Genomic DNA, 17,095 nt, shown 5'->3' on the forward strand with positions numbered 1-17,095 from the left:
ATTTCTGGAAGTTTGACTCTTCATAGACATCTATTGCCTTTTTCAGCTTGTTGAAACCTGAAAACATCTGTTTTTCGGTGAAAACTGATGTATTATTATGATACGGTCCACGTTGCTTGGTCGCCATTTTCTTGCTGTCACTGGACACTGATATATCATATCATGCCCGAGGTGGTAAACAAAGGTTAGTGCATGCACAATTCACAACAGTACCAATATTCACACAGTACCAATATCTATTGCCATCAGGATACGGCTGCTGTACCTGTATCCAGTTCAAACTATTAAACTTAAGTACAAGTATTTTTAGTGGTTTTAAGTATTTGCAGATTTTAGCTATGGGGGTGGGAGGTGGATGTTCTGGTACCCATCCCCCGCAACGGGGGTTCTACTGTAGCTATGAGAACAGGAGGAAAAATTAAGTATAAGTAAAGTTGGTGAGGCTGGACAAACAACTTCCAATCACTTTACCTGAGTCCCTGGATGAGACTTGTGTATATCAGAGCCAATCTCCAATCTCTTGTAGGGCACATCAATGGAAGGAACATCACGTACAGTTCCCCACCAAAGAGGAAAAGTGAAGACAGCGCTTTTGGGTTCTCAAAGACATCACTTGATAGTGACAAGGACCACTTTCAGAGGGACAGCATCATTTGGGACTGGAGCAGAGTCCCAAGCCAACAGGATAAGCGACAGAATGAGATTGTAAAACACATTAGCAAAGTATAACCCAGGGAAGCCAATATTTATACCATAATGGCTTTGACGGTTGGCCATTGTAGAATTCTTTGAGTGTGCCGCTAATCCAAGCAGGTACAGGCAGTCCCCAGTTATCAGCGGCCTCGGTTATGGGTGATGTGGTTTTATTGGGCTCCCGATTTTCGGTGCCAAAATGCGCAAGTTTCCATTTATCAGCACCAATACATACCTGAAAGGTGCCATTAACCCTTTATCAACACCGATAAGCCCCAAATATTTCAGATTTTCGGCTGTCAGCAATTTTCGCTTATCATCAAGCCATCGGAACAAAACCTGCACCGATAACCAGGGACTGCCTACACCTGGGAAGGTTGATGAAAGGCCAGCCCGTAATGTTCAGAAAGAAGGAGTAACATTAGTGAGACAATTAATCGAGGGTCTGAGCTGCTTGTGGCAGAGATGCAGGTGTGGTGTCAGGCTGCAAGGGTCAACCATGGCAGTGGTTGGAAGTGACAGGACAGAGGTATGGCTCTCAGTTAAATTGATTGGGGAATTCATAATGGCATGAGAGGGGCAAAGTCCCCAAAGATGCTCTCATTTCCCATCTAGGAACAATGTCAGAATTGATCAAGCATGTTACGTTTTGCACTTTGGTCGGTTTAGGATTGATGATACAAGGGGAAAAATGGGTCTGACAGGACATTAAAATGACATTTATGCAGGTGGCCAATCACCTTTGCTTTTGACACTTTAGTGGTATACAAATGATAAGGGGGAAAACATCCTAGTGAAAAGCAACTTGTGCATCTTTGGTCTCTCACTCTGTGTTCTTATATGTTAACTTGGGATGTTTTTTATAAAAAAAATTTTAATAAATCCCAAAAGGACATTTGTGACAGTATGTATTACATATATATTTATATACAGGCAGTCCCTTGTTATCAGCAGCCTCGGTTGTTGGTGATCCAGTTTTATGGGTCTTGTCTAGTTTTCAGCACTAATATGTGCTGATTTTTGCTTATTGGCACTGATAATCTGCCATTGGTGCCGACACATACCCAACAGAGGTCCCAATAACTTATTACTAATGGCGATTTTCGGTTATCGTTATGTCATCGGAATGGAAACCCACCGATATCCGGGGACTGCCTGTATGTATATTTTATATATATACTATATATGTATGTGTGTAGATTGAAATTCCACTGCAGGCTGAAAAAGTTTCTTCATTTATTTCTCTTGGATTCAAGGTTTTTATTAATAAGCTTATCTAAATACTGTCAGAAGATTTAGATTTAGAAGTAAAATTTCACATGGCCATTAAAATACAGTAAGCAAGAATTTATGTTTTTAATTCTTATTGTTTTGATGAAATAAAGCTCTTGAAAAGATTTTTTAATAGAAGCAGATCAAATACTGTATGATTATTTTTTATATTTTGAATTTGAAATATTTGAAGGCATTTAAGTAATTCATTTAAGCAAAATATAATTATTATATGTTGGTTATTAATTTTAAAATGAAAAATGTGTGTTGACTATATATGCAAATTTCTTTTCAGAAATTGTTAATGAAAAGCAGAGACAGAGCACTTATGTTGAATCAAGCAAAGAAAAGCCAAAGTCATGGAGTTTTAAAGAGAACCCTACTATTCCTCCTGAACCTTTTGCCAAATTGGATGCAAAGTTGGTCCCCTATTATTCCACAAAGTTAAAATCCAAGACATATGCCTCAATCCCATTTAATTATGATGGAGGTGAGAGCACATCTTCAAGCCGAGCATCGTTGAAAAAAGCAAATTCGGGAAAAAGTGTGTCTACCTCAAATGCACAGGATACTCCTGAGAAAGATGACATTTCAGACTCTACTAAAAATTCAAGATATCCAGGAGTGGATTCCAACAGGAGTTCACGCAAATCACCATCCTCTGGAGATTCTAGCAGGTCGCTATTGAGAGATTCTCGAAGATCTCCTGCATCATTTAAGAGCTCTCGCGGATCTCCTGGAAGGGACTTAAAGAGATCTGGGTCTCCCCATGCTTCATCCAGGGATTCTCAGAAGAAAAGAAGACTTTCACCTTATGGACGTTCTGGGTAAGTTTCTTTGTGCTTGTTTCTAGGAAAAATGGCAGCCTAGTGTATAATAATTTTGTAGCAGTTAAAGAGTAAATACTCCCCTTCAGCTTTACATCATGAGCTTCCTTCTATTCATTTGCCTTTTGATTTACAGCAGATATATACTTTAACCTGTAAGCTCTCTCTTAATATAGACCTAAGCCTTTGGAGGATTTTATAAATAAAAAGTGATATGATTTAAACATCTATCCATGGATAAGGCAATTTTTTACATTGAAATAAATTTCAATACAAATCCATTAATCATAATTATCCTTATTCTGTGTGAAATAGACCCAGCCAACACTAACAGTACTGAAAATTATGGATAGTGGGCTTGCATACCTGCATATCGTTATAAAAGATGTTTGTTATACAAAGCCAATTAATCATATTTAGCCCGAGTCACAATCTAGGAGGAAGGATGAAGAAAAAAGAGCCCCATAAACAATAGAAGACTCAGATGAAGTCCAACTCCCTTAGACAATGAACTGTGAAGCATCAATATTCTTAGAAGTCAAGGTTGCTTCCTAATTGATGGATGTAAGAGACGAAGTAACCCTATATACAGTAGACCCCCGTATTTATGGGGAATGTGTGTAACAACCCCCCCCCCCCCCCCACGTGAATAGCTAAAGTCTGTAAATACTTCAAACCCCTTTAAAAATGCATAGAACTTCTGAATTTGGTAGTTAAAAAAAAACTAAAAATGCTTACACCTGAGTATTTTAATAGTTTATCACCAAAAGTGCATTTAGTTATGAAAATGATATGAAAATACAGTAATATGTGAATATTTCTCAGTGAAAAATACTGTGAATAGACAAATATCCGTGAATAATGGGTATAGTATATGGCCCCTAGAAAAGTCCGTGAATAGCGGGTGTCGAATATACATAGTACATATGCCAAGTACCTGTGATTAAAGACAAACACTTCAAAGAAACGCAGCACTGCATGTGCTAAAGCCAAGAGGGATAAAGTCTTGAAGAGAAGGAAGATGGATGACTATAGAGCCCCTGATTTGTAGCTTATGACCAGCTGTGATAATCAGACTTGAGAGAAACCTCCATGATTGCTATGTCACAGCATAGATAGATAAGTGAAGGTTAGAAACTTGCCAAAGCCAAACGACTAGTCTAGGTATACCAGAAAGCCCCTGGTAAAACTAAACAACATAGGAGAGATGGATGTCTGAGGAGTGAAAGGGCTGCCAAAAGTAGCACAAAGGTGGTCTTCAAACCATTTCCTGTATTGTAAAAAGGACAAATGAGAACAGGGAAGTTCATTGGAAGAACTGTAGCCAAACCAAAAACTCCATAAAAATTCTGTCACTGTCAAGAGCTTGTTCCTTCTGAAGGAAACCTGAAGAGAGAGCATTCCAAAGACTCATGATGTAAGGTGTTCTTGTTTTTGGGAAGCCTGGAGGTACAAAGTGCCTGAGAACCCTCCAATCCTTTGGTAGGGTGGTGGTGGTATTTTGTTTTAGGCATGTTTTGGAAATAGGTAACAAACTTTTTTTTCTCAGATTATTATTGGTATTGAACCCTGGGCAGGGGTAATTTACCTATCATTTTTTGGCCATTGGAAATTGCCTTCACCACAAGGGTCCCGCTAAAGTAGTAGACGCTTACTAGCTTCATAGCTACGTCTGGACATGATAAGAAGATTGCATCCAGAGGCAGTACTTTCCTTCATCAACTCTCTTATCGGGTAAGGAATCACAAAAATTTTTTATATATTGTTACGAAAATGTTTTCTAGCCTTTTAGTGTTAATGTTTGAGGTAGAAATATCCATGCATCCCACCATCCCTTAATGTGGGAGTCAGCTATATAATTACTGGATAAGTCCCATAATTAAAAAGGACATTTTTATAATAAAATAAAGTTTTAATTATACTTACCCAGTAATTATATAATCGGAGCCCACCCTCCGGCCCCTAGCATGGAATTTTCTTTTCAAAGGCATGAAACAAACTCACCTCTTTGCCAATTGGTTCCTCTCTTACCCCATAAGTGGGCGGGGTCATTGTTACCTAACCAAAACAGTACAGAAAAATTAGTGCAATCCGCAAATTTCAGAAATTAACTGCCGGGCGAGTGAAACTCTTAGCTATATACTTACTGGGTAAGTATAATTAAAACTTTATTATAAAAATGTCATTTTAAAAATAAAGCAAAATTTTTTAAAATAAAGCAAAATATAACATGAGACAATTGGAGTCTCTTGGCCTTCCCACTCCATACGCACTTACCCTGGCTTAATCATCCATACAGAGGCAATGATTAAAATGACATTTAAGTAATGCTGATGCTTTTTTTTATAGCATAACTGCTGTTCATTCTCAAAGGAGTTGCTATCATGGTCCCTCAGGGCTCCATAAGACAGATCAACCAATCTCAAAGAATTCTCTTATAGTAGGTCTTAGCCAGAATGGCACAGTGATAGAATATAAAGGGAGTCAAGACAAGAGGGCATTGTCTCTAATTGACAGTGAATGCTTCTGTTGATGTGGCAACAACTTGTATGTCTGCTATTTTCCTCATTACACTTGTGGTCTTTGCCAGTGTTGATTGTCCAGGGTTTTGCTCTGAAAATTATGTTCCTAAGTGCTTTTTTCAATCATCATGGAGAATTCCTCAGAAGAAAGAACCAGTGAAAAGTTTAGGTTTCTTGTAATTTTGATGGGTAGGATTATATTTGCTAACATTGGGAGACAGTTGGTTTCCCACAAGGTGAGAAGTTTGGATTAAATGACTAGGCTATGCAATAAGTGCTGTCCTGTTTTTCATGTCTAACAAAGGGATAATTAGCAAAAATTCAATAATATTAGACAATTTTATTATTGAAACTCCTTAGTCAATGACTTATTTAACATTGTAAGATAATCTGAGTTTACTTAAAGGTAAATTGAGTTAGCCTGACTACTTGGTTACAAAATACAGTAGTACCTCGAGATACGAAAGGCTCAACTTACGAAAAATCCAAGTTACGAAAGCAAAGACGAAAAATTTTACTGCTCTACATACAAAAAGTTTTCAAGATATGAAAGGTTTCTGAAAGTCCGAGATTCGCCCCATAACAATTCTGAAACTCGCGCCGCACGCCGCCATCTTAGTTATAGTAGACTCGCCGCCATCTTAGTTATAGTAGACTTGCCACCATCCTCCTGCTCTCCCATTGGTTCCTGATGCTAGCCAAGCCATGAATCCTTCTCTCTAATTGGACAGCATCCCTCCCATCATGCATCTTCTATACATACGTACTACGTGTTGGCGTGCTTTACCTCGGCCACTTCGCACCTGAAACTTTACTGTATGCAATCGGCATTCGTTCGCTCCAACGATTTCGTTTAGTAATGTAAATTCGTTAGTGATTTCGTTGCAGTACGTACATATTATTGTGTTGTGCTACTTTATCGTGTTGTGAGAACGTAACTTAATTACGTACATGGGTCCCAAGAAAGTTGCTGAAGTTCACAGAAAGAAGAGAATGCTTTCTATGGAGACAAAAATGGAGATAATAAAAAAGTATGAAGCTGGCTTGCGGTTGAGTGTGATTGCTAAGGAATACGGCCGAAATCCGTCGACGATAGGCACCATCCTTAAGCAGAAGGAAGCCATCAAAGCAGCTACACCTTTCAAGGGCGTCACTATTTTGTCCAACAAGAGGAGCCATGTGCATAATGAAATGGAAAGGCTGCTTCTTGTATGGATCGAGGACAAAGAAATCGATGGCGATACGATAACCGAGACGGCAATCTGCCAGAAGGCCAGCGCTATTTTCGGCGATTTGATTGCCCAAGCCAAAGACGACGGCGGAGAGGGGACATCAACGGCAACCCCAGAGTTCAAGGCTTCTCATGGGTGGTTCGAAAAATTCCGTAAACGGACTGGCATCCATTCGGTGGTGAAGAAATTGAAATTACGTAAACTATAAAAAAGTAAAACGAAATGTAAAAATCAAAAGAAGACAAAATAAATTTTATTTTAAATTTTTTGTAAAGTTAAGTGTTACAATTTTGTTAATGTGTTTTGTAAAGTTTAGTTTGTTTTTTGACATTTTTTTATGTGTTTCGTAAAGTTAAGTGTACGTATCTGCCGTTTGTCCTCCTCCTCCTCCTCTGCCGCTACTTTCGGAGATAGCCTCACTCGAAAGGTAAGCTTCGACATTTTACGTTACAGTAATAATATTTCTTGTACACTAATATACACTTTATTTACAGGTTTGGATTTTTATTCTTAATTTAGGTATTGAATGGTCCAAATTGTTGTTGTATTTCATTGTTTATAGGTCAATTTAGTTTTATTATGAAATTTACTGGGGTGTTTTTGGAGGGCTTGGAACAGATTAGCCATTTTACATGTAAAATGTGTTCCAAGATACGAAAAACTCATTATACGAAGGCCGCCTCGGAACGGATTAATTTCGTATCTCGAGGTACTACTGTATAGCCAATTGAGCTTAACTTACAAGCTTTGGTTGACTAAAGATCAGTTTTTCCTTTGTAGTTTTTTATAATCAAACTAAATGGATTTTGTGATGTAGAAAGTTCCCCAGGTATCCTCAGTATCAGTGATCTTTTCAAGTGTTAAATACATTAATGCAGATGCACTTCTTTGCCAGTGGTGGCATTACAGATATTAAGACAAATTCTTGTGATGCTTGTCTTTTTAATATGAGAATATTGAAAGTACATTCTTGCAGAATGATAGGCCCCCCCAGAAGTACGAGGTTCATTTCTAAATCGTCAAGAAAACTCTTTGAGGGGCTCCTCTTTCAAGGTAGGATGCTTTTCTTTGCACAAGTATAGGAGCCAGACTTCTAATGTTTTTGGGAAGTTTGGCAGAGAAAAGGACAGAACCTTGGATTGTCAAGGTTCTGAAGGAAGGCTACATTATCCCCTTCCTCAGGAAGCCTCCTTTAGTCAGCATGCCAGTCATCTTAATGGTTTATTCAAGAGAATCAGGGAGGTTTTCGGCTCTAGGGGACGAAGTAAGTTCTCTTCTAAGAAAGGGAGCAATAGAGGTTGTTCAAGATTGTTATTCTCCAGGATTATACAATTATTTCTTTGTAGTCCCCAAGTCATCGGGGGCCTGAAGACCCGTCCTGGATGTCAGCTCCCTAAATATCTTCATCGTAAAGACCAAATTCAAGATGGAAACAAACCAAACAGACCTATCGTCCATTCACCCAGGAGATTGGATGACGTCCACAGATCTTCAGGACGCATACTTCCATGTTCCCATACACCCCATGTCAAGGAAGTATCTCAGGTTTGTGTTCGAAGGGAAGATTTTTCAGTTTTGCACCCTTAGCTTTGGACTGATGACGGCGCCTCAAGTATTTACCAGGGTAATGGCTCCCATTGCGAAATGGCTCCACCTTCAGGGGATACGAATATCTTTGTATTTAGACGACTGACTCCTAAGAGCCCAGTCAGAGAGTCAGTGTGCGGAGGACCTCAAAAAGATTCTCTCTTTAGTACAGGAGTTAGGAATACTTGCAAACTACCAGAAATCTCAGTTAATTCCCACTCAGGAGATTCAATATTTGGGAATTATCATAGTGACTCGGAGTTTTCAGGTTTTTCTGACTCAGAAAAGAGTAGATTCTTGCATAAGAAAGATACAAGAAGTTCTGGCCTTAAACGAGTGCTCGGCCAACAATTGGATGAGTCTGCTTGGGTTCTTTGCATAGATGGCAGTTTGTGTCGCTCAGCAGGCTACATCTCAGACCCCTGCAATTCTATCTGAGAGCAAGCTGGAAAAGGAAGGAGCTTCCAGACTTGCATGTTTTTCCTATAACACAGGAAATAAAAGAGGACCTCCTTTGGTGGAATTCAGAGAAGAGACTGTCAGAAAGCAAGTCTCCCTTTCAGCTGAACCCCGACCCGAACTCTTTTCAGATGCGTCAGACCTAGGATGGGGAGCACTTTTAGAGCAAAGCAAAATCTTGGGAGTGTGGTCCCTAGAGCAAAGATCTCTACATATCACTGTGAAGGAGCTAAAGGCAATACACCTGGGCCTTCAGTCCTTCACATCAGAAGTAGAAAACAAGATGATAGCGGTCTAAGCGGACAACACAACTGCTCTATCGTGTCAAGAAGCAAGGAGGGACTCTGTCTCTCTTTACGAAGCAGCAAGATATCTCCTCATTTGGGCATAACAAAACAATACTTGTTTAGTCACCAGGTTATTCCAGGGAAAGCTAAACGTTTTAGCAGACCAGCTAAGTCGTTGGAAACAGGTCCCTCTGATGGAATGGACGTTGGATCCTCTGGTCTGCCTAGACCTTTGGAAACTGTGGAGAAAACCGGCGGTAGACTTGTTCGCCACATCTTGGAACTATTGTCTCCCTCTGTTTTGTTCCCCAGTTCCAGACCCACAGGCATGGGCAGTGGATGCTTTTCTTCTGGACTGGTCAGACTAGGAACAGTATGCTTTCCCTCCATTCAGCTTGAAAAGGCAAGTGCTGAACAAGTTCCTTGTACACAGCAACGTCTCTCTGATCTTGGTGGTCCCCTTCTGGCCATCGAAGGAATGGTTCCTTGATCTTGTAAATCTATTGGTGGACTTCTCGAGGCTGCTTCCTCAAAAGAAGCAGCTACTCAGACAACCACTCTTCCGCAGATTCCACAAAAACCTAAGGGAGCTTCAGAGGGTATCTCCATGTGTAGGAGATGATTTTCTAGCAACGTGTATTAGAATAAGTGGAGAATCTTCAGAGAGTGGTGTAAGAATTCCAACATCTCTTCTTCTAAGACCACTGTGATGCAAATAGCAAATTTCTTGCTTCATTTGAGGTCAGTAAGAAACCTGTCTTCCTCTACCATTAGGGCTATAGGGCCATGTTAGCATCTGTGTTCTAGTCACAGAGGCTTGGACTTGTCCTCCAACCCAGCCATCTCTGATCTTATTAGATCGTTTGATACTTCTTATCATAAAGATTCTCCTATGGTGCCTTGGAATCTGGATATTTTGTTAAAGTGGTCTGGGTCTTGTTTTGAACCTATGCATGAACTTAGTCTGAGGGACTTAACTAGAAAAACACTCTTCCTTGTGTCCTTAGCAACAGCTATAAGGGTTAGCGAGATTCATGCATTTGATAAGAAAATAGGCTTTTCGAAAGGGAATGCTATTTGTTCATATTCACTAGGGTTTCTAGCCAAGAACAAGTCTCCCTCTGATCTCTGGCCTCACTCTTTTTTTTTTTATCCCTAGTTTGACAGAAGTCTTAGGTAAATGACGATGAGGAAAGAACTCTGTGCCCAGTGAGGTCCTTAAAGTACTACCTCCACAGAACTAAAGACATCCGTGGAGATTTTGGCAGTCTTTGGTGTTCTGTCAAAAACTCTTTCAGAGTCATTATCTAAGAATGCTCTGGCATTCTTCTTAAGAGACGTCATCCGAGAAGCACATCCTTCAGTTAAGGAGGACAGTTCTCCCGGTCTGCAAGGCTAAAGTTCATGAGATTAGGGCAGTATCCACTTCTCTGGCTTTTAAGAGAAATTTATCTCTTACTTCTATTATTAATTCTACATTTTGGAAATGCAAATCCGTGTTTGCATCACATTATCTCTGTGACATTGAAACGGTGTATGAAGACAGCAGTACCCTGGGCCCGTTTCTAGCAGCTGGAATTGTCCTTCACTATAATGGCCCCACTATGTAATAGGCGCTACATGGCTTTACCGCCACGCTGTTACATGGTAAGATGAGTGGCAACCAGAGGCAGTATTTTCCTGCTACAACTCTCTTATTTGGTAAGGAATCAACAAATATTTTGATTAATTTTGGAAAAGTTTTTTCTATGCTCATTCTATGTATTTTTATGAATCTGAGGTAGAATTATCCATCCTTCCCACCTTCCTGCAATGTGGGAATCAGCTATATAATTACTGGGGAAGTTGTATAATTAAAAATGACATTTTTATGATAACGTTTTAATTATACTAACCCAGTTATTATATAATTGGAGCCCACGCTCCATCCCCTAGCATGGATTTCTGTTGATGAGCATAAACAAACTTAGATCTTTGCTGTGTCGTTCCTCTTTCTTGCCCCGAAAGTGGGCGGGGCATTATTACCTAACCAAAACAAATAGAAAATTAGCACGACCCATGAATTTTGGGATTTTAACTGCTGGCGAGTGAAACTCTTAGCTATATAATTACTGGGTAAGTATAATTAAAACTTTATTTGATCTATTTTATCATAAAAAAAGTCATTTTTAAACATGAATGTGTGCACACGCAGTTTGTGCATATGTGCTGATACCAATTGGTTAGAGACTCAAATTAGTAGTATCTTATCCTGAATGAGAGAGAGAGAGAGAGAGAGATATTACTTAGGAATGTTAAGGCTTGGCAGCTGTAGTACAATTATTTTATTGTCTTGGTTTTTTTTTATCTTAAGATTTTCTATGGTCAGTTTTTTGGATTTTGAAAGAAAAATGATTTGAGTAGCAGCACACACCCAAATGACTCAGAGGTCAGCTGTTAGCATGCCGAACCACCAACCTTGTGAATTGATCCTCTCAAAATATTAGGAACTTGCATACAATTCATTGGGTGGGATTCCGGTTTTTTCTATAGAGGTCTGATGCAAAATTTACTCAAAATTTCACGTTGAAATACAATTATTTTGATTTCTAGTACAGTTGAGGACCAGGTCTCTACTGTTGTTGATTTTGTCATCAGCAAATTCATTTTTTAGTGCAACTTTTTATTCTGCATATTATTTTTGAAAAGTGACATCATGATTATACTCAACTTGCAGATAAATGAACTTAGAGATTTCATTTCTAAAGATTGCCACAAGAGAATTTTCATTATTAGTTGTATCTTCTAAAGATTGCCACAAGAGAATTTTCATTATTAGTTGTAGAAAAAACGGTAAAAATTTGAAGCAAATCCCTTCATAAGGTAGAAATAGTCATTTACTTAAAAATGAGGCCTTATGGCATATGTGCTCCCCTTAAGAGTAAAATGGGCAAGAGTTCTCTTTCAGTTTTCTTAATTATACAACATATTAAATTATTTTCTAAGTACTTGTGATACAAGATACAAACAGTAATTTGATACTTAATATTTCAAGGTCAGCCAACTAAGACTTGATTAAAAACTGTTCACTTTAACTAAAACAAGATTAGATTTGTTAAAAGGATTATTTTTAAAATTTTTTGATAGATGACGTCAAAAGATTTTCTGATTCACCAACAAAACTTTTATTGTTAATTTCAACTGTTATATAATGTCAATAAATTTTGTGCGTTTGTCTTTTTTTAGTGTTTTAACAGATGTCATCAAAAGTTTCTCTAATAAAAAAAAACATTTTGTTGTTAATCTAAACTCACAAAATTTTAACATATTTTGTACTTTTGTCTTTTGAATGATGTAATAGAAAATTTTTGTTTACAGGTATGATGATAAGAAAGGTTACATAGTAGCTGAACTTGATCTGAAAGAGGAACATTCAAAAGAAACCAAATTGTTCTTTGATGTCCCTGAAGTCCATCCAGAATTTGAAAGCAAACACAAAATATTTAGTGAAAGATATGAAAAACAGTATCCTGGGAAAATTGATGCTAACCATAAGGAACAAAGATGGCAAGAATTTTGGAAGGTTATTGTCACTGGTATGCAAGAAATTGCATGGAGAGAAAAACTTGCTATACTGAAAAATCAGTTTAAAATGGAATCTGAAAGTAGAGATTCAAAATCATCAAATAAACGAAAGACAAGTGACACCAGAAATGAAAATGACAGTAATAGAAAATCATCAAGCAGAGATGATGTTCATGGTTCTAGATTGAAGTCTAGAGGCAGATCCAATAGCGTTGAAAGAAAATCTCCATCCTCAAGGCAGAATAGTGACAAATCTTCTCCTTCAAGGAAAGATTCTTCAAGGAGATCAAGACGGAACAGTGACAAATCTTCTCCTTCAAGGAGGTCAGGGAAATTACCATCTAAAGAAAGAGAGAGATCCAAAAGAAGTTCATCACAAGATAGCGAAGGTGAAATTTTCTCAGTGAGTCATGCTTTGAATGTCATTGGAGAAGTCTGTAATCATTTAGGAGTATTGAAGCCAGCATTACAGGTAGTAATTGACAAAATAAGTATATCAGGAGTTAACTCTAAGGAAGCAGTCAGTATTCTGACAGAAAATGACAATGCGTTGTTAATAGAAATGGCATACAAAAGGCTTGAATCCATTGCAAAAACCGCACCTAGAGGACCCCAGAGAAATAAGCTGATTAAAGCCCTTGAAGAAACAAAGAAATTAAAAGAATTTGCTGCTTTGAAATTGCAAGAAATGGCAGTTGCAGCTACGGATAGTGCAATATCTAGTAGCAAAAATCTTGAGGAAGATTCTTCAGCATCAAGTTCAGGTCTGAACAAGAATATTAAAATGAATACAGAAGTGGCACCAAAACTTGTACGAGGTTTAGATGTTAATAAGATTGCACGTGCTACACATGAAAAGGGCACTGAGGCCATCATAGAATTCATCAAAAATACTTTTGCATATGAAGGTATTATTAATCCAGCACCCCAAGATATTAATGATATATACACAGAGGTATCAAGGATTCACTTTCAGATAAGCCTGAATGATACCACCATGGAATTGGGAAGAAACACTTCTGAGAGATTTCTTACTCCAGAAGCTTTCCAAAAGGATAGTAGTCTATCATTCTTTTCAAATCCTTCATCAAGAGATGAGAGTGATGATTCATTCCTTGCTGATTCATTAAGGGATAGAACTCACATGTCAGGTTCAGGCAATAACAGCCCATCATTTTCTTGTACTATTCCTGGTAAATCTGTAAAAGGTAACATTAATCAAGTACAATTACCATCATCAGGAGTGGAAAGCATTTCTTCATTCCAGCCTCAAAATTCTGTAAATGAAAATGATGATTCATCTTTCCAGAGCAGAAGTTCAGTTCAAAGTAATCCCTCATTCTCACAAGGTAATGAGCCATCATTCCCTAGTAACTCCTCTGATAGAGAAACTTCTGCATTCCTTTGCCATAATTATCTTGCACAAAAGCAAGGTAGTCTGGATAATCAAAATTCAAATGATAAAAGTAATGATGTGGAGAGAGATCTCGGGAGTAATTTTCAGCCATGGGATCTTAAGGAGAAGGATAAAAGTACTATTGATTTTATGAACCAGAGATTAGATTTTCTATTGCAAGACACAAGGCTCCAAACTTCAGAACAAAAGGATCAACTAAATGAAACTGAAGAAAGTGGGTTTAGGAGACGTGGCCACCATTTTTCAAATCAAAGTAATGAACAAAGTCATATAGATGAGAGATTTGGTAGAGCTGGAATACAGTTTTCAAATGAGAACAGTGAACATAACCAGATGGATGAACGATTTGGCAGAGATGAACAACAGTTTTACTCTCAGAATGATGAATTTAATCGTATGGGAAAAAGATTTGGGAGAAATGAACTGCAGTGTTCAAATCAAAGTAATGAATATGACTTTAATCAGATGGCTGAAAGATTAACAATGGGGAACCAACAGTTTTCAAACCAGAATAATGAATATTTTCAAATGGATGAAAGATTCAGTAGAGGTGACAGGCAATTTTCTGACCAAACTTTTGAAAGAAGTCAGATGGATGAAAATAGACTTAGTATGGGTGACATGCCATTTGGCCATAGGAGGGGATATGATGAGGACCATGACTTTGATATGGATAATAGGAATTTCAGTAAAGATAATTATAAGATGACACAGCATTTTGATGATGATCAGGATAATGGCCAAAGAAATTTTCATGCAGATAGAGGATACATCTATAAAAATACCAGTCAGTTTGTGAGAAATGAACCATACCAAGATAGTGGTCTTTTGAGCAGGGAAGGTACTGAGTTTGATATTGAAATAAAAGGAGACTTGAGGAATGTGTTGAGTAGAAATTTAGGGGAAAATGAACCTGGAATAGATATAAATAGCATGAGAATTAGAGGCGAACCTTCTCAATTGCACAGTCAGTCCCTGAGGGGAATCACTGACAGTAATTGGGGTCATCCAGGGCAGCACATGATGCACCAGAGAAATAACCAGCAGTCATATCCTGGAGAGCAGCAAGAAGCAAGTATACTACCTATAAGGGCTCCAAGTGAACAGCACATTGATGAATTTCTCAATAGATTCCGTTAAATCTCCTTTGTTATATTTAATTAGATCGCTTTTCCACCTTTTTAATATCAGTTTGGTTGAATCTCTTCTTGTCAGATCAAATTAGGGTTTTTTTTTTAACTTTGGAACTTCATTATTTTTGTTATTTTAGTTGTGAAATTACAATTTAAATGAGAAATGTAGAGGATGCTAGGAAAACCACATTTTTATATTTTCTGTAGAAAAGTGTCCATATTTACAATGAAATTTTATTCATCTGTTGTTTCAACCTATAATATTTTGAAATATTTTTGTCCTTCATTCGTGGTTACACACTTTTAAACCTTTTTAACTTGTACCAAGCACAGTTTAGTTAGTGTTAATTTAGTTCATTCATCTAGAGCAATTTTACTGAAACTAACTGAATATTTGTCTGGTAACAAATTTTACACATTCAATAGTTTTACAAATTTTGACATTTTTCTTCTGTTGTATATTTTTTTTTCAAAATGAATTAAATTTCATTTATGAATCTTATATTCTCTCAATTTTAACCTGTGTAGATAAGGGTTTCATTACATATAGTAAAACAGAGTGATGTTTACAACAAAGTAGGTAATATGTTTCTGAGATAAGTATTACTAAATTTCCCTACTTTGTAAATTTAGGTTGGAGATGAGAGAAATATATTTTTATGGATATGCAGGATATTTAAAACCATTTGAGAATTATGAAAGTTAATAATACAGCTTTGATTACAATATACTACAGTGATCTGGCATAATTTTTCCAGCACTCTATGAAATGAGTTGATGAGGCTCAGAGGTCTGGATAAACTAATCCCTTATATAATAATAATGATGAGGTAATCATTTTTGTGTGTGATATATTGCTATGTACGGTAAATTAAGGAAAGGGCTAAATAAAGTGAGTAAGAATAATAATTAGTAAAAGGACATATTTTATTGCATAAAAGATGTGAGAACGCAAGAAAGATTAAAATTGATGCTAGATTTTTAGTATGTTAAAGTACAAAGTTAATTTTGGGGCATTTTCTTTGATCAGGGTTTTCAGCTATTGTTGAATGAGCTTTCACATGGTGGTTTTTCACAAACAATTTTGGATATTATAACTTGAGTAATTTCAGAAGAGAATTTTATCTTAAACTGATGTAAAGCTGAAGGTTATTTTGTTCTTGAATGGCTGTATTTTGCATCTTCTATACATGAGTGATATTTTCATACATGAGGGATATTTTCATGACAATTGGACAAGAAGTACGATATGTTTTGATGGAATATTGCTCTGTTGCTGTGTGGAGATTCTTGTGCAGATATCACATTTTTATATATAATATAAATATATAGTATATATATATATATATTATATATATATATATATATATATATTATATAATATATATATATATATATATATTATTATATAATATGATATATATATATATATATATATATATATATATTATATATATATATGATCATTAATTCTGAATAATCTTTTGGCAAGCATGAAGTATTTTTCATGTGAGTTTTGAAGAATAGAATATAGTTAATATTTAGAGAAGGTTTACTTAATTTATGTACTAAAGACATATTCTGGTGAATATTTGGGTATGACTGATTATTTTCCATTAAAAGCTCATTGGTAGTGATTTTATGGAAGATATCTCTACTGAAATGTTTTCAGTGAAAGTTAGAGGGGGAAAATTAATTGGTAAAGCAGTGCAGAATGCAGTAAATTGTCTTTGGTAAGTTGAACTAGTCTTCTCTAGTATTCTACTGTTAATATATTTCTTTAATTTTCCTTTCCAATATTAAATTGCTCTCCTTTTAAATTACAATTGGAATTTTGTGCAATTTTGCAGTATTGCAGGGAGACTTAATATAAATTTTACTTGTCTTGTAAACAGCTGCCATTATTCTATAGTGTGAAGGATGCCATCTGTAATGAGGTAAGTATTTTTTTTTTTCCAATTTATTCACCTAATGTATTTTTTCCCAGGTTGTATATATTTAGTATAGTCTTTGTACTGTATATTAAGAGCCATTTATGTATGTGTAATGGATAGATAGAATGCTATTTTAATGTTCTAATAAAAGGTCATAAGATATGGCAG

General features: G+C 36.7%; 1 protein-coding gene across 1 annotated transcript in view; it reads left to right on the forward strand.

Moving 5' to 3' along the window:
• The window catches only part of LOC135205599 (uncharacterized), a 349,446-nt gene extending 333,141 nt beyond the window's left edge, over nucleotides 1-16,305 (forward strand). The window contains exons 11-12 of the mRNA XM_064236373.1: nucleotides 2,261-2,792; nucleotides 12,237-16,305. Coding sequence (XP_064092443.1) covers nucleotides 2,261-2,792; nucleotides 12,237-15,000 — 3,296 coding nt within the window. The 3' untranslated portion in view covers nucleotides 15,001-16,305. The remainder of the gene's footprint in view (nucleotides 1-2,260; nucleotides 2,793-12,236) is intronic.
• Nucleotides 16,306-17,095: the final 790 nt, after the last annotated feature.

Source organism: Macrobrachium nipponense, chromosome 24 (genome assembly GCF_015104395.2).
Source record: "Macrobrachium nipponense isolate FS-2020 chromosome 24, ASM1510439v2, whole genome shotgun sequence".
NCBI classification, from domain to species: Eukaryota; Metazoa; Arthropoda; class Malacostraca; order Decapoda; family Palaemonidae; genus Macrobrachium; species Macrobrachium nipponense.